Here is a 21,736-nt window from a genome sequence, read left to right as displayed (position 1 = left end):
TAAGAGTGGAGGGTGACAGCCTGCTGTCCAACTTCTCTTGAAGGAAAGAGAGCACAACACTAATCTGGCAGTTTCGGGGGTCTTCTCTGCGAGAGACCCACCATTCAGTGAATAGACTCCACTTCAGGGCATAGGCGCACCTCGTGGAGGGGGCTCTAGCCTGAGTGATGGTATTAACCACCGCAGTCGGTAGGTTACCGACTTCAGTCTTCGGTTAAGTCTTCCTCGCGTCTAAGGACCACACGTGGAGGTTCCAAAGATTGTGGCGAGGGTGCCAGATGGTGCCCTGTCCCTGATAGAGTAGGTCCTCTCTCAAAGGGATCCGCCAGGGGAGGGCCGTCGCGAGGAGTGAGAGCTCTGATATCCAGGTCCGGTTGGGCCATAGGGGCGCAACTAGCAGAACCTGTTCCTCGTCCTCCCTGACCTTGCACATTAACTGCGCGAGCAGGCTCACTGGGTGAAACGCATACTTGGGCATGCCCCGAGGCCAGCTGTGGGCCAGTGCATCCGTGCCGAGAGAGCCCTCGGTCAGGGAAAAAAACAACTGGCAATGAGCGTTCTCGGGGGAAGCAAACAGATCGATCCGGGCCTTCCCGAATCACGCCCATATCAGCTGAACAGACTCGGGGTGGAGTCTCCATTCTCCAGGGCGTAACAGCTGTCATGAGAGCGCATCGGCTGCACGATTGAGCATGCCTGGAACGTGAATGGCGCGCATAGATTTCAGCTGTGGGTGACAGAGGAGCGGACGGCGGGCGAGCTGAGACATGCGGCGAGAGCGCATACCCCCTATGCGGTTGATATACGCCGCCGCCGTACTGTCCGTCCTGACCAGCACGTGTTGCCGCTCCAGCAAGGTAAAAAGCGGTGGAGAGCGAGGAACACTGCCAACAGCTCTAGGCAATTGATATGCCAATGCAACTGGGCACCCTTCCACAGGCCCGCAGCTGCATGCCCGCGACACATGGCCTCCCAACCCGTGTTGGAAGCATCCGTTGAAACAACAACATGGCTGGATGCCTGTCCTAGAGGCACACCGGCCTGTAGGAACGAGGGGTCGTTCCAAGGGCTGAGGGCACTTCGACACAGCGCAGTAACAGAGACCCGGTGTGTGCCCGCGTGCCATACGCGTCTTGGGACCCGATCGTGAAGCCAGTGCTGAAGTGGTCTCATATGGAGCAATCCGAGCGGCGACGGCGGCTGCGGATGTAATATGCCCCAGGGGCTTCTGAAAGAACATCAGTGGGACCACTAGTTTGCTGTCGAGCTCTCTCAGACAGTTCAGCAAAAGGCGAGCGCGTTTCTCGGAAAGGTGAACTACCATGGTGATCGAGTCCAGCTCCATTCCAAGAAAAGAGATCCTCTGCACGGAGGCGAGTTTGCTCTTTTCTCGGTTGACCTGAAGCCCCAGTATGCGGAGATGCTGAAGCACCTTGTCCCTGTGCATAATCAATTGCTCTCGCGAGTGGGCTAAAATCAGCCATAGATATCAGCTCAAAATAATTGAGTACGCGGATGCCCGCGAGCCGAAGGGGTGCTAAGGCAACCTCCGCGAGTTTGGTGAAGAATTTGGTGGGAATTGGCTGCTAACCAATCCCGAGGACGAACGCATTGGAGGATGTGCCTCTGCGTGAGCATTCTGAACGGCAGCTTGTGCAGACAGCGGTTCAAAATGCGCAGAAGGATTGGTCGTTACCCACCGCTCATTTTGGGTACGATTAAGTATAGGCTGAAAAACCCACTCTCTCTATCTCGGCTGGAGGAACTGGCTTGATTCCACCCCAGGAGGGCAGCAATCTCCTCTCGCAAGACAGAGGCGGACAGGGGGTTGACCCTGGTGAAATACACGCCCGTGAACTTGGGGGGCCACTTCGCGAACTAAATCGCGTAACCGAGTCTGATTGTGCGTATGAGCCACCGCGAGGGGCCGGCCCGTGCTAACCAGGCAGGCAGAGCCCTCGCTAATAGAGTCATCGCTACAATCGCTGACGTACCAGCGGTGGGGCAGCACGGAGTGGGTGTGCTGATCCGGGAAGCACGAGGGTCCCGCGGAAGAGCTGGAGGAGAGCGATTCGCTCTGGCTACGCACCCTGACTCCGGAGAGGGGGCTGGAAGGCTGAGGGAAGGGAGACCATCCCCCCAGCGCTCGTGAGCCACTGGCGAAGCACGTAGAATCTGCGAGCCGGAAGGCAGCGCGTCCCGGACTGGCAGAGTTTGTGCTGTCACATCCGGGGATGGAGAAAAGTGCTCTTTCATTGATGTTTTGGTGGCACTGAAAAGTACCGAAATCGGGGCCCCGCCCTCCAGTGAGGAAAGAGTAAGTTTCCTCTTCTCCGGATGACCTGTCCGAGGGACGCTTCACGGTCCATTTACCGGACTTAACGCGCCCTGGGCAGGGAGGGCTGCCTGCTTTCGAGGTGTACGCCGCGCCCGCTTGGCCAGAGGCACAGGCGGGGTGGGGCAGCACTCATTGGCGGGCGCCCTCGGCAAGGAGCAGCGGAGGTGGATGGCTCGGCGGGCGGAGCGGGCTTACAGCCGCACCGATAAATAACATTGCCCATCGCATCCGACTGCTCTCCTTGAATTCCTGGGTGAATTCACCGACGGTGTCGCCGAACAGGCCAGCCTGGGATATGGGCGAGTCAAGAAAGCGAACTTTGTCAACATCGCGCATATCGGCCAGGTTTAGCCAGAGGTGGCGTTCCTGAACCACAAGTGTGGAAATCGTCCTCCCCAGCGCACACGCGGCGGACTTAGTAGTCCGAAGAGCATAGTCGGTCGCGGTGCGCAGCTCATGTAGTAAGCCTGGGTTAGACCTGCCCTCGTGCAGCTCGGCCAGCGCCTGCGCTTGGCAGCGCTGGTAGGTGGCCATTGCGTGCAAAGCAGAAGCAGCCTTGCCCGCAGCCTTATAAGCTCTGGCTCCAAGGGAGGCAGACAACCTACAGACTTTGGACGGGAGGCGGGGCAAACCCCCCTATGTAGAGGCACCACGCAGACAAAGATTGACCGCGATAGCATGCTCTACTGACGGGATCGCCTCATACCCCCTGGCAGCTCCGCCGTCAAGGGCGCAGCACGGGCAGCGAAAGGTGCCCTCCAAGACAGCGTGAGCCTACTGTGCACTTTCGGGAAGAAGGGGATGAAAGGCTTCGAAAGCTTCGCCTTCTGGTCCTCTACGTAGCACCCATCTAGTCGGTCCGGGCGCGAAGCTGGGGGATGAACCAGCTCCAACCCGACGGCCAAAGCAGCCCGGGAAAGCATGGCTAACATGTCTGCTTCAGGATCCGATTTGATGGCGCTCACCTGCCCGGAGGGGGCGAGCGGGTCCAGATCTTCGTTGGACAGTGAAAGCCCACCCTCCGATGCCACGGAGAACATCTGATCTCCGGTGTCAGCGAGCGTAAGAGCTATCATCTGGTTAGACGGGTCACTCCCACTGCCCGAAGCTTGGATGGAGCGCTGTGAGGAGCGAGAGGTCCGCAAGCCCGTGGGCGGCGGATTATCTCCCACTGGAAACCTCAGATCTGCCCGAGCGCCCGCTGCTTTCTTAGAACAGGAGGCAACTGGGGTGGCTCGCTCTCTTGCGAAAGTTAGCCGGGATCTTAGCTGTGCAACGGTCATGGCATCGCAATGACGACATGAACTGCCCGCAAGCACCGCATTAACATGCTGGACCCCCAAACATGCAATGCAGTGATCGTGTCCATCATCCGGAGCCAGGAAACCCCCGCAACCAGAAACGCACAGTCGGAGCGCCATCCTGAAAAGGATGTGCTGCACGACTGTGTTGCTCTTTTAGGAAAGTTGCAACAATATGCACCGCTCTGGAAGACCGGACCCAAAGAACCGCAGGCAAGGGAGAAACCCAGCTCGACCGTCTGCCGCCGCGAAAACCCACTCTGGACCGGGAGACACTCTTTCGCTCTGAAGGGCTGTTTAGCAAGAGTAACCCTCATCGACTCACTCAGAAAGGATCTGAATTGAAAAGGATGGCGTTTGCTCGCTCCAGGTGTGCTTATATGCTGGGATAATTGGCAATGCAGCACACCTGCACAAGCTTACGCTGCCAATTCATTTCATTCATTGGCCCGTTCAATACTCTCCAGACAAGCGGCTTCTGATCCGAATGCTCCCATTTCGTGGATTTTCAAATCAAATCCACTTATAGCACTGAAGTTTCCCAACCGAGGGGGAACACTGCATTAACTAATGTTAATACACATAACAATCAATTCTAATAATGTATTAGTTAATGTTGAACTATGATTGATATATGCTTTGCAAGATTATGCATAATGTTACTTAAGTTAAATATTGTTAGTTCATGTTAACTCAGAGGGCATTGACTCAGTGTCTCCCAACCCTGTCCCCGGAGGCACACCAACTGCATATTTTGAATGTCTCTTTAGCTGACCTAATTATTTTAAGTTTTGGAGTCTCTTCTAATGTTCTGATTACTTGATTCAGGTGTGTTTGATTAGGAAGAAATTGGAAATGTGTGCTATTGGTGTGCCTTCAGGAACAGGGTTGGGAAACACTGCATTAACTAATGTTAACAAACATAACATTGGATCTTAATCATGTATTAGTTAACGTTGAACTATGATTAATACATGCTTTACAAGATTATGCTTAATGTAATTAGGTAAATAACATTAGTTCATGTTAACTCAGACTACTAAGTGTTTCCCAACTCTGTTCCTGGAGACACACCAACTGTACATATTTTGGATGTCTTTCTTATCTGACCCATTAATTTAAAGTTTTGAAGTCTCTTCTGATGTTCTGATGGGTTGATTCAGGTGTGTTTGTTTAGGAAGAGGTTGGAAATGTGCACTGTTGGTGTGCCATTGCATTAACTAATGTTAACAAACATAACATTGGAGTTTAATAATGTATTAGTTAATGTTTAACTATGATTAATAAATGCTTTACAAGAGTATGCTTACTTAGTTAATGTTAGTGAATACATGAACTGGCATAAACCCATGGACCATTACACTAAAGTGTTACCGATATTTTAAAACATTTCAGCTAAACCCAATAAAATATCACAGCTAACTGTAACTTTTTATTATAGTGGTTAATTTAATTTAAATTAATAATTTATACAATCCTACTTGTACATTCTAGAGCAATTTGCCCTTAATGAGGGGGTTAGGTTTGAGTAAATCATACCTGCTAATACAAATTGTCAATATGAAAAATATATGTCCTTGTGAGGGCTGCATAACCTGTGTTTTGCCATATAATTTCATTTATTTTCTTATTTTAGCAGTCAGTCACTCACCATAGTCGCTGTCATAGAAGACGATGAACTTTTGCCATCGCAGCTCACCAACTAGCGTCAACATGACATCACCTAGACGGACAGGCGGTCGTGCGGCAAGGGTGTATCGTTCTCCGTCAGGACTTGGATTGAGCTGGCAAGCTGTACGGGGTGATCCTTCAGCATTTCGCTGGACGTAAAGGTGTGGTATGTGCATGGCATCTGTCAGGGACTGTAGAGCACTGGCTGAAGCACAGCCTGTAGACGTGACCAAAGCCAGGATACCTTGCGTCATCAGTTCGCATGCTGCAAAACAACAGAAAAGACAGATCTGATAAGCTTAAAAGTTTAGAAATCTTAAGCCAAAACTTGACTAATTAGCTGTGTGTAATTGACACATCTTTGCCTCACTTGTTTCAAATTAAAGATTGCTACATAGTAATACTAAAAATAAAAATAATGAATAATACAATATTAGTGCAATTATAAACAATATTTTAATTTGAACGGTTACAAATATATGCAGATGCCAAGCAAAATAATAATAATAATAATAATAATAATAATAATAATAATAATAATAATAATAATAATAATAATAATAATAATAATAAAGCTATGTGATCAGTAGATTGCATTAGATGGATTGTTCTAAATTAAGGTTGCTACATGTTAATACAAATAAAAAGTAATAATGATATAAAATAATAATAATAATAATAATAATAATAATAATAATAATAATAATAATAATAATAATAATAATACAATTTTAGGGTAATTATAAACAAGATTTTAGTTTGAAGTAATACAAATATATGTAGATACAAAAAAGGTTATGGGATCTATAGATAACAATAAATCATCTTGTATACTGTATAGATATTTATTGAATAAATTCAAATACAGTATTTTGTGCCATTCAGTTTGACAAAACTTTCAATATATTTTATCAGAGCAGCAGTAAGCATAACATTTTCCTTTATAAAAAAAAAAAAAAAAAAAAAAAAAGCAGAAGCAGAAGCAGACTGCAATATTTTTTAACCTTATTATCTGTTATGACAGTTTGAGCTATGTGATTTGAGGAGGAAATATTTTCCGTGGGAAGAAAAGATTTAGCTGTAAGTGTACAAGCTTTAGAAATAATTTGGTTATGTTTTGGCAGCTCCAAAAAAAGCAAAGATACTATCGTGTGCCTGGCTAAAAGCATTTTTAAATAGAGAATCCTTATTTGACAATTTGAATTAAGATCATTTTGGTGGGCAAAACAAACTTGTGAAGTTATCTAAATAACTGTTAGCATGAGGCGGCTGAACGAGATATATAATAGTCTTTCTCCACAGAGAAATACATTGCACACTAGTCCATTCATTAAATTTTTTAATCAATATATCTAATATATTATTACTGCATTTTTCATTCCATGGCTTCCATTCATATATGAGCTTTGTAGGAAACTATAAATGTAAACATGTTTGAAGTTGCATGTTGGTGTCTTCCAAAGTTTATATTCAGTGAGTTCTGACCAGGAAACATTTATCAATTTACACCATGACAAATAGGAGACTGATTTAAATATATACAATTGCCTGAGACCTATTCGTTTAGGTGTTAAGTTTGGATTTTATAAACCATCTCTGTGGTCACTTTTATTGAATGAAACACTCAGAAAATCATATCTTTATGTCAAGGACCACTGGAATTTCCAGAAAGTAACAGAAGTGAGTCATATCAGCCATGTATTGAGATGCATCTGTCTTTTTTTCTTTTTTTTTTTTCCTGTCTCTGCTGGCAAGGTAAATCTGTCACAATTGATTTTGATACAGGAGATGCATGTCACGCAAGCAAAAAAACATTACATATGATGCTAGAATTATAGGATTTTTGTATCAGTACAAGAGTTTAGTCAAGCAACATTGTACATGTGTATCAAGTTTCAAAACACATTACAATGGTAGCCCTTCCAGCTGCAACCAATCACTGGGAAACACCCATATACTCTTATTCACACACTTATTCTTAAGACGATTTAGCTTACCCAATTCATCTATAGCACATGTCTTTGGACTTGTGGGGGAAATCAGAACACCCGGAGGAAACCCACGCAAACACAAGAAGGATATGCAAACTCAACACAGAAACACTAACTAACCCAGCCAAAGCTTGAGCCAGTGGCCTTCTTGCTGTGAGGCAACAGCTGGTAACAGTGAAAAGGCGGTCTACACAGAGGTAAGTGGTCAGCTGGTAGCACAAAAAGAAACAGAAGCAATTGTTGGCATCATACCACCCTGTATCATTTCTTTTAAAGAAAAAATGCCACCATACCTAGCTCTGCTGCATAATTCGCGCTCTACAGAAATGCACACAGCGGTACGTTTTCACAATGAGCCTGTGTTGGTATGTTTAGGGGTTGGGTTACGGTCAGATCTCATATTTATTTGTATCTAATTAAAATATATAAATATATAAATATATATATATATATATATATATATATATATATATATATATATATATATATATATATATATATATATATATAATAATCATACTTTTTTCATACACAAAGAATGACATAATTGACAAAAACATTTTTTCTTTTAAATTTCAGTTAGCAGATTGGAGCAGCTATAACTGAAATCTGGATAGTGCAATAATTTACTATTCAGCAATAACTGTATCATTGAATTTACAAGAAACAAATGAACATGCTGGATCGATACTGTTATCGCGATACTGGTAATTTGTGAAAAAACACCATCATGATTTGCTCATAACAAATCTTTTTGTGCAGATTGCAAAAGACCCATTTTCCAATTCTGCAATACTCTTAAAGCCACTTATTTGACTCAGTAATTATTTTTTTTTTATTAAAATCTAGAACAGTGCATCATAAGAGATGTTTTTTTCACTGACATGAAAGGACACTGCTTCAGTAAGGTTTCGATGCTTAATCGCTGACACAATATAAAAGGACAGCCTCATTGTCTGCTTTTAGAATAATCAAGGCCAAATGAGTTTAATTTGACCTCCTCTTAATTACAAGCTTTGGTTTTATGATAAGAGAGCTCTGTGTATCTTCTGTGTCATAAAAAGTGACCTGTTCATTTACCTTACTAAGAAAAAAATGCAATCACTTGATGAAAATAGACAGTTCATAGTTAGTTAGTTAGTTAGTTAGTTAGTTAGTTAGTTAGTTAGTTAGTTAGTTAGTTAGTTAATTAGTTATCCTGATTAGTTCATTGAAGGACCCCGGTGTTGATAAAAAGAGTGGGCAGGGTAATTTTGTTTTTATTTATTGTAATGGACTGCATAACTTTGCACTTTGTTACAATTGCTATGTAGCAGGGATGCTCTACCAACATTGGTCTTATTAATTCTGACAATAAATAAATAGACAGACAGACAGACAGACAGACAGACAGGCAGACAGACAGACAGAGAGATAGATAGATAGATAGATAGATAGATAGATGGATGGATGGATGGATGGATGGATGGATGGATGGATGGATGGATGGATGAATGGATGGATGGATGGATGGATGGATGGATGGATGGATGGATAGATAGATAGATAGATAGATAGATAGATAGATAGATAGATAGATAGATAGATAGATAGATAGATAGATAGATGCATAACTAAATGAATGAATGAATAAATGAATGAATGAATGAATGAATGAATGAATGAATGAATGAATGAATGAATGAATGAATGAATGAATGAATGAATGAATGAATGAATGAATGAATGATTACTCAACGGGGAAATAAGCTTCATTACCATTCATTAATTTCAGTTTATTCAACATTTTCTAAAAAAAGAGTTGATACCATATAATGCTTAGTACAGCAAAATTTGTAATACTGTGTATAATTGTGCAAATGGCATATGCATAATAATTCAAAAGAGACGAAAAGTCATTATGTCTAACACGTTAGCCTTAGATTGTCGGTCCCAGATGCAATGCAGTCCTTGCGGCTGAGATCCAGTTAACTACTCCAACTCCAATTAGAGTCTAATCAGTTGTCTAGACTGCCCTTTAATGCATTGCTGGTCTGCTTCCAACAGCTGTAGTGGTGCATTTATTTCTGTCATTTTAAAACGTGTAACTCCAAAACCTAATATTGTTGTACTTTACTTTGATGTTCCATTTATACATTTATTTTCTTAAAGGTAACATTGTAAACCATTTCACAATTCAGTTATATTAGAGTTAGATGACTCTATGTTTCAAGTGAGGTTTGTAATATTATTTATAGACTAGGATTGGGCGATGTCGATCAGTTTGGCATAATATATATTATTGTATTTATTTTGTGTCTATAAAATCACATTTGGTTCCCAAAATGAATTTTTACTAGAGTTTAATAATAGGGTTAGTTAATTAGTTAGGTTACTTTTTTTTATTAATTATTACTTAAAAAAAACAACAACACCAACCTATAGGCCTTCTTTAAATATAAATTAAACCATTATGATACTGTGAATTTTTTGTTGGTCACACTTTATTTTAATGTACAAACCATCAACTAAGACTTTTAGCTCAATTTACAATTAATTTACTCTTATTTTACCACCCTAATAGCAACCAATACCTAAACTTAACTACCACCTTAGTAACTATCGATAAGCCTTAGTTAAGGGTTTGTTTATAGCATGAGTTATATATTAAACTAAAGTGGGAGCATATCTTCTTCTTTAAGAGCTACAGCAGTATTCTAAATGGCATAAATGTATATTGTCAGTCTGAGTATTGTTAAAACTGAATTGCATTCAAAATGACTCAGAGCAGATTATCTAAAATATGAGCAACACTAATTTTAAGCTTTCACAGTGATTCAAAATGGATGATGAAATGGTTTAGGGCATAGGGATGATAACTCACAGCGCACAACCAAAACCTTCTGCAAAATACATCCCAGGAGTTACTTTTTTTTTTTTCTTTTGCAGTTTTTGTGAATCCACTAGAGGTCGCTGTGTATGCTTTTTTTTTTTTTTTTCAAATTTCAAATATCTCTTGTCAGTGTCATTTGCACCCACAGTTTTAATGTAAATCCAGCAAAGGCTGCTGTCAACTCACTGACTGACTGACTGACTGACTGACTGACTGACTGACTGACTGACTGACGACCAATACCACACCACCCATCCTGTTCCCTAAACCCAACCAATAGTGTTTTCAATCATCAATTGATCTGATCACCCCCCCTTTCAAAAGCAATCCTAAAAAAGAAAAGCCCCCATGGCTGATTTTTACAATGTTTCTTTAGTTCCTACCACATTCTCACCCTTTTATTTAATTTTCTATTTGATTGTTGCTTTTAGTTTTTACCTTTGTTTTACCTGCTTTCTGAAACTATTCTTCGCCAGACTCGAACCCTCAACTTTTTTCTGCTCGAGCTACTGGGCAAACTAGTAACAATAGAAAAGCAGTTTGCACAGAGGTAATCGGTTAGCTGGTAGCGCGAAAAGAAAAAGAAGTCGACGGTGGCGTCATATTGTTCATTTTAAAAAAATGTATGTATGTAAGCTCTGGCTACATAGTTTGCACTCTCCAGAAATGTATACAGAGATACAATGAGCCAGTGTTAAAATATTTAGATTTGTCTTTCTTTCTTTTTCTTTATTTATTTCTTTTTTTTAATTTACAACCAATTTTTACTTCTTAAAAGCTATAATCTTTGGGGCAATAGAATTTTGATGAGGAAAAAGTAGGACATGACTTGATTTGATTCATTTGGAATTCATTGAAACATGAAACAATAAAAGAGACAGTCAGTTGAGCACAAGGGGCTGAAAAAATGAGAAGCAATTGTGGCATTGGCTGAAAAGCAACATTTAGCAATTTTAGCAACAAAGTTATTACATTTTAATGAACAATTACAGAGACAAAATGTATTTTTCTTTAGAAAATCTGCCATGATGCATTGAGCACAATGCAATCAGGAAAGCCGTACTAAGAAAGTACATTTGGATTTCACATTGCTAAGTGAATTTTGAGAAGCGTCAAGAAGAGACAAAGTTTTATTTTTCTTAAAACTCCAACCTCTCCAATGGCATGGAGGAAGAAGAAAGAAAAATGTAATGCAATGCCGATCAATAGATGGATGCTTTTCAGGGAAACTCGGTTCTTAGTGAAGAGATATTGAAATGTCATTTTGAAGCACTGGCCAGAGAAGAAATCATGGCAGATAATCAACTTGCAGAGACTATTGACGTGGCAAACACTAAACAACACTGAGAGCTCATTATGTGCAATGCTGCAATGCCACTAAAAATCAAACTTTAAAAATGAAGTCAGCTTCAGTGCAATACGTGTGCTTTATTTATTTATTTTAATATGAATGCAGAAAATGTACATAATACTGTTCATAATAACCTCACTATACGTTTCAGTTTTATTTGTAACCGCAGAATTATTGAGCTATTAAAACTGGTTGAAAATATATTCAGTAGCTGTTAAAATGCAGCTGTTGATTATGAGCAGCACTTTATAGCTTGTGTGTATGAGGGTGGGGGTTATAGCACTTAAATGTGGGCTACACAGCAAATTCATCAGAGTTAAATTCTCGGTGTTGAAGCATTTGAGAGTAAAGTGTTGACGTTAAAGAGTTAGATTTTGATAAATGAATATAATAAGAGTTAGAATTGTTTTTATTCAGTGCGAAAATCAAGGAGTTATCTTTTCAACCCTTGGTGGTGTTATTTCCAACATCCGGGAATTCATGCAGCCCCAGTCACTGAAGAATTTTCCAGACGCCATTTTCCATCTGAGATTTAGAACAGCAACTGGTGAGTCAAACTACCTAAATGTTGGTATTTTACTGACTTTCTTTAAGAAAATAGAGTTGTAAACATGTTGTTAAGTTAATAACTTTAGAATGGAGTTACAATTTTAAACTTCTGCGGTTCATTCATGGTCGTTTGTGTATCTAGCTTAACTGCATTACTATTGACTTCTTTTCAAGAATGTTTTTTATAAATGCTCACGCATACATAGTGCATAAAAACATCAAATGGACATGTTCAATACATTTCTGTCACGCTTAATGCCATTTTGTGCGTTGTTACCCATCTGTAAAATAAAATCGACACTTCTCCTTTAATTCCAAGCAAACTAGCAAGGGAATCCCCGGAGCCGCCTAAGGTTAGCCTACTCTGCCCGGATGCTAACGGCAACACAGGACGGTTTCCATAAGCTCTGGAGAGTTTCTAAAACATATCTGGTGAGTAAATGAACATATGCTTACTTGTAAAAGGCTTCCTGACTGAAACAAATGATTGTTTGTTATTCGTGTACGTTAATTTGGTTATTTTAAACACCGCGGCCCTTTAAAACTGGTTCATTCGTGGCCGTCCATATAACGTTACCGTTAGTCCATAACTTAGACTCGTGTGATAACGTACGCTTGAATTATATTAAGTGTTGACAACCATTAAAGTCGGAATGTTAACATTAATGTCTTTAAATGACCGCGTTTGCACTTTATCAGACATTTAACGTTACAGAAGTCTCCCGGAAGTTGCGGGATTAACGTTAACGTTATCCCGCAAATGCACAGAGACTCCCAGATGCCCAAGTAGATGCCCGCAAATGAATGATCATCTCCCGGATATCGCGCGTCTCCCGCCCGGTCATTAAACACTTTGCACGCCCCTCTCCACCGCATCCCTCCCAGCTCTTCAGGTACGTCGCGCGCAACTCATCCCATTGCTCTTAAGGTACTCATCTCTCCCGCTACCTCCCGCAAATCAACTCTGTCTCCTTCGAAAATGACTTTTCCCAACTCGGGATGTCTGACGTTAGTAAGTTAGGCTATTTCTGTTGTCAGGAACATCTTAGTCAAGCTTTTTCTCCCGCATGATATTGTGCTTAAAACTATAGGCTAAACTTAGCATGTACTGTACACAACATTTCCGTTTTATTAGTGCGTTGTAAACAGCCACCTGTCTGTAAAATTAATCAACTGATTCATATTTGAGCAGCCTAATGATGATACAGGTTTGATTTGTAGATTTATTATCAATAATCAACATCTGAATCAAAAGATATGTGAAAATGTGTGAGGCATACTTTGTGATGTTCATCTCTCCTTTTTCATCTGAAGGTTATGCATATGTGTTAGATACTAATGTGTTGTTGTTTTTTAACAGCCACAGTTCTCTATACAATAACACAAGACCCTGTGACGATTGGCTGATTAGAGACGGATGGTGTATTTCCAGAGTTGGTGAAATGACCAAGCACACCTTCTTGGTTATATGTGGTGATAATAATGAAGGTATGTTTGATAAAGTTCTGTATTTGTTTCACAAGCTGAGAGGGTATTAGAGCATTAAAGAATAACGAATGACATGAAGGTGATAAGTTTTGTATTGTGGGTGAACTGTTACTTAAATAATGTTTTGCTGTTTGCTTTGCACTTTTTCTCTTCTGCTTATCCTAATATTTTAGATTATATTTGGACCTGAAACATCTGCTAGACTCCAGGAAAGGTGGCGTCAATACTGGACCTGAAAGGGCCTAACAAGTTGAATCTGGTAAACAAACACGCACACACACACGCACGCACACGCTTACAGAAAACTGTAAGTTTATGAATATTTTTTACACTGTGGCCAATATTTTGGGGAAGTCAGCATCACTAAATGATATAAAAGATTTTAAGCTCCTCTAAATTTTGCTCCAAGTGTTGTGTTAAATTCAGGATTCTGGACAGACAGCTGCCTGTTTTTCCAGTTCTAGTCATAGTGGTTAACCTAATTGTTTTTGGAGATCCAACAGTGATATATGTGTTTTTTCTACTTTTCCATATCCTGTCACCTCAACCAGCTGGGAGAGTCAAGTTGTGGATCATCATGTGGATTTTCAAAAGGTGAGTTTAGATTTCTTGAATGTTTTATTTACTTTAAATGTTCTTTTAAATATATCATAGAATTTGATTGCAATTTGTTTTCAAACATTTTTCTTAGTCATGCTGGAGTCTTGAAGAGTTCTTAGATGAGCATCACCCTATATCCGTGCATCAGGAACCACCAGACGAGCGATCAGCAGTTACTACTGTACATCGTCATGGATAAAAAGGTCATCCTGTGGCTGGGAAGCACTTCATTCACAGGACATGCTTGATAAGATTTCCTAGCTCCAGTTTGTTTTCACACAAGTTTACAGCATTTATACCTTTATTTAAACTGCTGTGTTTGATATGGAGGACCAAGGAAACACCAGAAGTGAAAGATTTGCACGCCAAGTTGTTTAAAATGTAATTTCAGAAGAAAACTATGCGTTCAGAAGAAAACTATGAGTGACGATATATTGAACTTAAATTGCTCTGATGAAACATCAAGTTTGGACATCATATTTTGTTAATACTGTCTTTACTAATAAAACATTTAAAGCAAATTTGACATTGTTGCATTTTAAAAATTGAATGAATTGTTGAAGTTGTGAATGTTTTCAAATAAAATGTTTTTTTTTTTTGTAATTTACAGTCTATTTGACCTTTTTACCATATTTACACTCAAGAGAGTTGAATAAAATAATATATTACACCAGGTGGTGTTAAATATAATTACATTTTTTAACTCTGCCCTGAGTTAAAATTAACCCTTACTTCGGTGTCAATGTGCCAACCCTTTTGAAAGTGTTGATTTAAGTCTGTTTTGAGTGGACCCCATGAGACACTTTCAAAGTGTTGAAATTAACACCCATAGAGTTGTTTTGGGTCCCCATATTTTGCTGTGTACTCTATACAAAAACACACTCAATCACTACTACTTACAAGCTCAATTTATTATATCACTTTATTTTTAAATTTGCTAATTCACAATTATATTGCAAAGGGCATTTGGGTCATACTTTATTTTAAAGTTTTTTTTTTTTTTTTTTTATTAGCGATTAGCAAGCTTTACTAAGAGTTTTAGCTCAATGATAACAAATGTACTGCTTTGTAAGGTAATATTTTGGTTTAGGTATTAGGTAGGTTTAAGGAGGTGCAGTAGACGTGGATGTCAAGATTATGCTTTATAAGTTACCTACACTGGAAAACCCAACAGTCAACTTTATGAAATTAAATGAGTGTAGATAACTGAAAGTTAATTCTACTCATGTGAAATGAGTTTTGAATTCAGTGTTAAAGGTAATGAATTAATTGAATACCTCATTACTTTAAGTTCAACGGAGTAAGTTCACAGTACTCATATGGATTAGTTTTTAACTCAAATAGTTTGTGTCAATTGGTTTCCTCAAACGGTTGGTTTTGCCTTTACTTATCAGATTATACTGTACTCAAATAGCTTCATTTACTCAAATGGATTAAGTTCACAGTACTCATTAGGATTCACTTTTGAATCTAAATGGTTGTTTGCAATTGGTTTCCTCAAAAGGTTTGAGTTAACTTAACTTTTTGGGTTTTACAGTGTACTAATAAACAGCCAATATCTTATTAATAGCTAGGTAATAGATCAGTGTGAATAGTGGGGATTTTCACTTAACCATCAGGGGTCTAAGGGGATTTTGGGGATGTGTGGACATGTTCTGGTACTTGTGTTTATCTCTAGCATACCCTAGGGTAACATATAATTATGTTGTAATCAACAGAAACTGTGGTAAGATAATAAAAAGTGAGGATTGATGTATATGCTTGCTTTTTGTTTGGAAAATATTGCTGCCTTATTTATTTATTTATTTATTATTATTTTTTTTTTAATCAAATAAACTTTCCTTGTCATATCAACTTAATCAAACTGACTAAAATATTAAGTTAAACTTTGTATAACTTAAAAAATAAAAGTTGAAAAAACTGTTTATGTAACCACTAAGGGAGTAGGATGAAAAAGGAAAGAGCATCCACATGCAGCTTTATTCAGAGTCGTAATACAGGCAATGTTCAAATACAGGAGCAAACAGGTACAAAGAAGGAAATCCGGAAGCGTAGTCAGGGAACAGGCAAATGGTCAATGCAGGTGACAGACAGGATAAACTATAAAACAAGGCAAGGGTCAAAACACGGAGAGACTGAACAAGAAAATGGCTTGTAATGTTACAAGGTTTGAACCAACAAGTCTCAGCAATGTGAGTGTCAATGTGAGCAGTTTTTACAGTCTGTGTAATCAGTATTAGCTACCAGCTATGTGTAAATGAAATCAAATGTAACCTGGAACAGGTGTGAGTGAGGTGCGTGACAGGAGTTGTAGTCCATATCGTGACAGGGTTGTAGTCTGGGTTATAATGAATGTTCTCCATGAATAAGGGTCAAATTGTTGATAATTGTCTTGGCCTTTTGTCATTCATTTTTTACAGTGTAATGATTATGAGTTGTTAGTATGATTTAGGGGAGGAAATGACATAAACAAGGCAATAAACATGCACATACTACATAGGTGAATATAGTGTGACATACAAACTACAAACACAAATGTTGCAAACACTTTAGTTTTTAAGATTAGCATCAGAGAGGTCATTTTTTTCAGTATCAGGCCAATTTTTTTTTAAATTTTTTTTTTAGGCAGTCTGAATTAAAAAATGTAATTAACTTAAAAAGTTAAACTATAGCTTCAGACAGACAGTAGGTTCACAAATTGCATTCGAACTGATAACATATCCTTGACTGTCTGAAAAGCACAAGATCTGGTCAAGGTCCATTTACTGATGTCCTGAGTGCTTTGTTTGAGAACTAATTACAGGGTTTGTCAAAGTTCATAGAGTTAGTGACCAGACACCCCATGGATTTTGTCAGTACAAAAAGATCTCTGCAGTGTCGTCTCTTGCATGACACATTAAATTAGTTCAGCTGGGGTGTTTTCAGCAACAATTGTCACCTTAAATTAGGGAGGTAAAAACAGTACACAGTAACTGCAGTAAACAGTACAAGTATGTGATGCTTTCTGCCTGAATAAACTTGTTTTTAAACAAATCTCAATAATGTCTCGATAATTCTTTTGTAAAGACGGTCACGTGCTTTGTTTATAAATACATTAGCTGGATTGATCGAATCATTTGAATCAACAAGCCAACGATTCACCCATGAAGACAGAGGCAGTTAAGTGTCATATACAATCCAAGGTGCCAGTGCAGAACAACCTAACTAATCTATATATGGTAATGTTTTTGTCAATATTGCATGGGCTAGCATCTTAAACAAGTAAATGGTATTGCATTCAGTGGTTAAAAACAGATTATACAAACTAAGTTTGGCAAAACATAGTTTGATTCAGCTCTGCATTGAGTTTGACACCTCTTCCTTAAATATAGCTGAGGTTTCATTCCCACAGTGGTACCCTGCAGAAAAATGCCAATGAATAAATGCCAGTTCTGAACCACCCAAACGGCACCCTCTGCACCATGAAGCAAATTTCCACCATATAAAAACTTACAGCCTCCTGGTAGAAGGAGCTCCTGCATTCAGAATGGTCTCTATAATTTTGATGAAATACCTGAACTAGACATTAAGCCCCATTCAAAGGCCAAGCCCAAAGTTTCCACATATCTTCCTAGACAATAAAGGAGACAATAAAAGTCGTACTCGTACAAAGTTTCAGACATTGTACCGAATTTAACAAACTACAACAGAAAAGCACAAAGTAAAAGGGGATGCAGTTCAACAAAAAGAAGACATTATACTCTTTCATAATAATTGTCTGGGTTTTGGGAGTCCGGATAAGTAGACACGCTGTTGGCAAGAAATGCTGACCAAAAACGGAAAGCTGTTTTGTGTCTTTCTGTGATGATACTAGGGTTTCACTGTAGTTTTTAAAAGAACCAAACTCACTTCTCCTGAATTGAACCAAAAATGTGAGCCACACTGTTAACCCTTACTGTAGATTATGTAGTAAATAATTGTAAAATAGCCAGTGTTTTGCTGTAATAAAAGGAAACAGTATTTTACTGTAAAAAAGCCTGGTAAAGTCTGAAAGTGATTTTTTTATTTCTCTTCTGGAGTGATGTCAGGCCCTTTCTTGTTTACACTACAACCTCATAACTCAGACCTCAGCTTTGTTTTTGGGTTCGTTTAGGGTGAGATCACTCAGTTTCTTCACATATGAACCGATCCAAGTGTGTATAAGGTTTAAGATGTGTTTTAGCCGGCAGCTGGCTCTCTGCAGCTCTTACATGGTCGCACACTGAAGCTAAGCAGGGCTGTGTCTGGTGAGTACCTGGTCAGCAGGGGGTAGTCCAGTATAATGAAGGAGACTATTGCTCATTGAGGGCCGCCTTTTGGATAAGATGTTAAACTGAGGTCCCAACTCTCTGTGGTGAAAAATCCCAGGATGTCCTTCGAAAAAGAGTAGGGGTACAACACTGGCATCCTGGCCAAATTTGCCCACTGGCCTCTGTCAATCATGGCCCCTTAACCATTCCCACATTATAATTGGCATCATCACTTTGTTTCCTCTCCACCAATAAGATGCAATAAGGCTGCTGTCATGTCATCCAGGTGGATGCTGCACACTGAGGGTGGATGAGGAGATTCCCCCTCAAGGTGTAAAGTGCTTTGAGTGTCTAGAAAAGCGCTATATAAATGTAAGGAATTATTATTATTATTAAGGTGTTAAATAAACCACTGTAGGTGTGAAAACACACATAGAATCATGAAGGAGCATCTTGGATATATTGCATTACTAGTAGCCAGTGCTAGGTGAATAACTGAAGTTCTGGTTTGATTGCATTTGTTGTAAGTTCAGCTAGAATTGCATTGCAAAAGTCCAGTCTACAAGACATCAATAATGGTCTGGAAAATAAGTTGTGTAGCCTGCTTAGTAAGTGTTCCTTCCCTCAGGTGATGGAGAAAATTGAGAGAACTGGCACTGGGTCATTTCACTGACATTGACCGTCTTCACTTTGCTTAAAGCAAACAGACTCACTTTCTTATTCCTGAAAGGGGGAAATGCACACTTAATACAATGTCCCACACTAAGTAAAGACAAACTCATCAGAATGTAGATTGTTGAATTGCAATATTCAAATAAAGTTTGCCAACATTACCTTCATGGCTGGAGTTGGATTTATAACCTAGTTACCTTTTTATAGGTGCAAAAAATAATTAGGTGATAAAATGATAACGGTTAGGAACATGTCAATCCAAACATGTCTAAATGTATGCTTTTATTCTGAAGTAAAATAGGACACTTTATTTTTGAAATTTCAGTAGTTTGCTTTGATTTTTTATTTACTATTTTTATTTTTTTGTAGAATGATTCAATTTCTGTTATCTTCATGGATGTTACAGTGGACAATGTAGCCTCTAATGAGAGTTTATTTCTTTCCTCAGTTTTGTCGACGACTATCAATGTGAATATTCTGTCATGAATGGAACGTGGAAGCCAGAGCAAAAGCTACAGTAGTTCACCTTAGCCAAATATCAACTTTGTAATATTAATTGTATTTATTGTTTCATTTATCTTAATCTTACATATATATATATATATATATATATATATATATATATATATATATATATATATATATATATATATATATATATCTATATATATATATATATATATATTATGTACAGTGAAGCCTAAAATTATTCATGCCACTGGCAAATTGTGACTTAACCTTATTTTTTGTTCAACCAGCAAGTTTTTTATATATTTTTTTGGACCGGAAATGACAAAGTCTTCTCCCAAAAAAATAATAAGATGATGTACAAGAGGCATCATTGTGGGAAAAAAAAATGTACAGTATATATTTCTCAGCTGTTTTTTTTTTTTTTTTTTTTTTTTTTTTACATTTGAACAAAATCTTTATGGCAAGGAATTTGGCAATTTTGAGCTTGACTGTATAGCATTTTACAATCGTAAATCACACTGAAGTGTATTGTTTCACAAGTGTAGCCAAAATGTTTTACTGGAAAAAGTTAGTTTTGAGTTATTTTTCTCAATGAAACATAATTTTCAAACAAAAAAAAATTAAAGAAAGAAAGAAAGAAAGAAAGAAAGAAAGAAAGAAAGAAAGAAAGAAAGAAAGAAAGAAAGAAAGAAAGAAAGAAAGAAGATCCATAAAGTAATTTAGGTGACGTTTATCAGGTTTATCTAAGTTCAGGTCTTTGAAATGATGCATTGAGAATCCATATGAGTATGTGTGCTTAAGCTCTGCAAACTCATTAAAGACATCTGTTCAGTCGACTAGCAAAATGCTCCATCAATACAGCAGCAGTCATTTGAAAAATGAAGAACAATTTGAAGAGCTAAATGGTCCAAGGAAAATGACATATGCTTTGCCATTTGGGCATGGAGAGGCAAAAAGTGAGTGTGAATAATTTTATAGTATAGTCACATCATATATATACTGAGCGCAGGAAAAATGATCTATTGTAAGAAGTGAAAAGACTGTCGTTTTTGCCTTGACAATAGAGATAGATGAGTTCCTCTAAAACTGCAGAACAACTCACAAATCTTAGCAAGCAATCATTTTTAAAGGATGTAAGTTACCTACACTGTAAAAAAATGCAGGGTTCCACACAAATCAATTAAGTTAATCATTTTTACAAATGAATTGAACATAAGGTTTGGTTTGGACTTAGGTTATCAAAAACCAAACTTGCTATTTCAACTCATATTAAATTAGTAAATGAAACAACCAGCAAGTAATTTATTGAGCGCAAATGAGCCTCAAGAGAAAGACCAGTTAATTCAAAAGTGGTTTAGATTTGTTAGGTATACACTATAGATCACATTAAGAAATAAAATTCAGTATTTTTCATGGAAACATCCCCCTTGTGCATTTGAACAGTTTCTTTCTAAATAATCACGTGTTATTGTTAATCTTAAATTCTTAGCTTTATTTTTATAAAGTATTTTATTTATAACACCCTTATATTGCTTTTTCCCTTTAAGAATAGACCTCTCTTAAAAAAAAGAGCTTTATTCTTGAATTAGAGCCTTTTGGTGAGTAAAACTCAAATTACTGAAAGCCCTTGAAAGTGCTTTATTCAGTCTCCCAGGTTGTCGGAAGTCTTCAATTACTACCCTTCATGAATGAGATTTTACAACCCCACATACCATTTTATTTGGTAATTTTCCGCTGTTTAGTCAGTGGGGCTGATGTATGAATGACGTTTGAGCTTTTGGAGTAAGAACAAAAGCCATCCTGATCTCACGAGACAAGCGTGACTGTGCATACATTTTTGCAAAAGGCAAAATACAAGCAAATTTCATCTTCAAAACAAATGGCGCTTCTTAATAACAGACGGATCATAAACAAGGCTACTAAAACAGAAGATGTACTTAATAAACTAGTGCCATTTAAATTGCCCCTTACCCTTTTTCTTAAATTTAAATTGGAATTATAAATGGCCGTGATAAATTAAACCAACAAATTATTTAATAAGTTATAATTTATGACCAATACAAAGTGGCCCTTAGTAGCCTTTCATCACTAAATGCAATCTAGCTGATCATTTGACCTGACTGGCAGTGAACTTTAGAAGTGGCAAGCAAAAAAATAAAATAAA

General features: G+C 38.6%; 1 protein-coding gene and 1 long non-coding RNA gene across 5 annotated transcripts in view; one reads left to right on the top strand and one right to left on the bottom strand.

Moving 5' to 3' along the window:
• Positions 1-21,736, bottom strand: part of grid1b (glutamate receptor, ionotropic, delta 1b) — a 737,476-nt gene that overhangs the window by 325,862 nt on the left and 389,878 nt on the right. For all 4 annotated transcript variants that reach the window (XM_021480270.3, XM_009306536.5, XM_680591.10 and 1 more), the window contains exon 3: positions 5,291-5,575. In XM_021480270.3, coding sequence (XP_021335945.1) covers positions 5,291-5,575 — 285 coding nt within the window. The remainder of the gene's footprint in view (positions 1-5,290; positions 5,576-21,736) is intronic.
• Positions 11,834-14,682, top strand: LOC137496797 (uncharacterized). The gene is made up of 6 exons (XR_011017386.2): positions 11,834-12,071; positions 12,393-12,505; positions 13,434-13,561; positions 13,735-13,820; positions 14,113-14,155; positions 14,253-14,682. It is a non-coding gene; the product is annotated as an uncharacterized lncRNA (long non-coding RNA).

The sequence above is a fragment of the Danio rerio genome, chromosome 12 (genome assembly GCF_049306965.1).
Source record: "Danio rerio strain Tuebingen ecotype United States chromosome 12, GRCz12tu, whole genome shotgun sequence".
Classification (NCBI taxonomy): Eukaryota; Metazoa; Chordata; class Actinopteri; order Cypriniformes; family Danionidae; genus Danio; species Danio rerio.
This window is presented reverse-complemented; position numbering and strand designations above follow the sequence as displayed.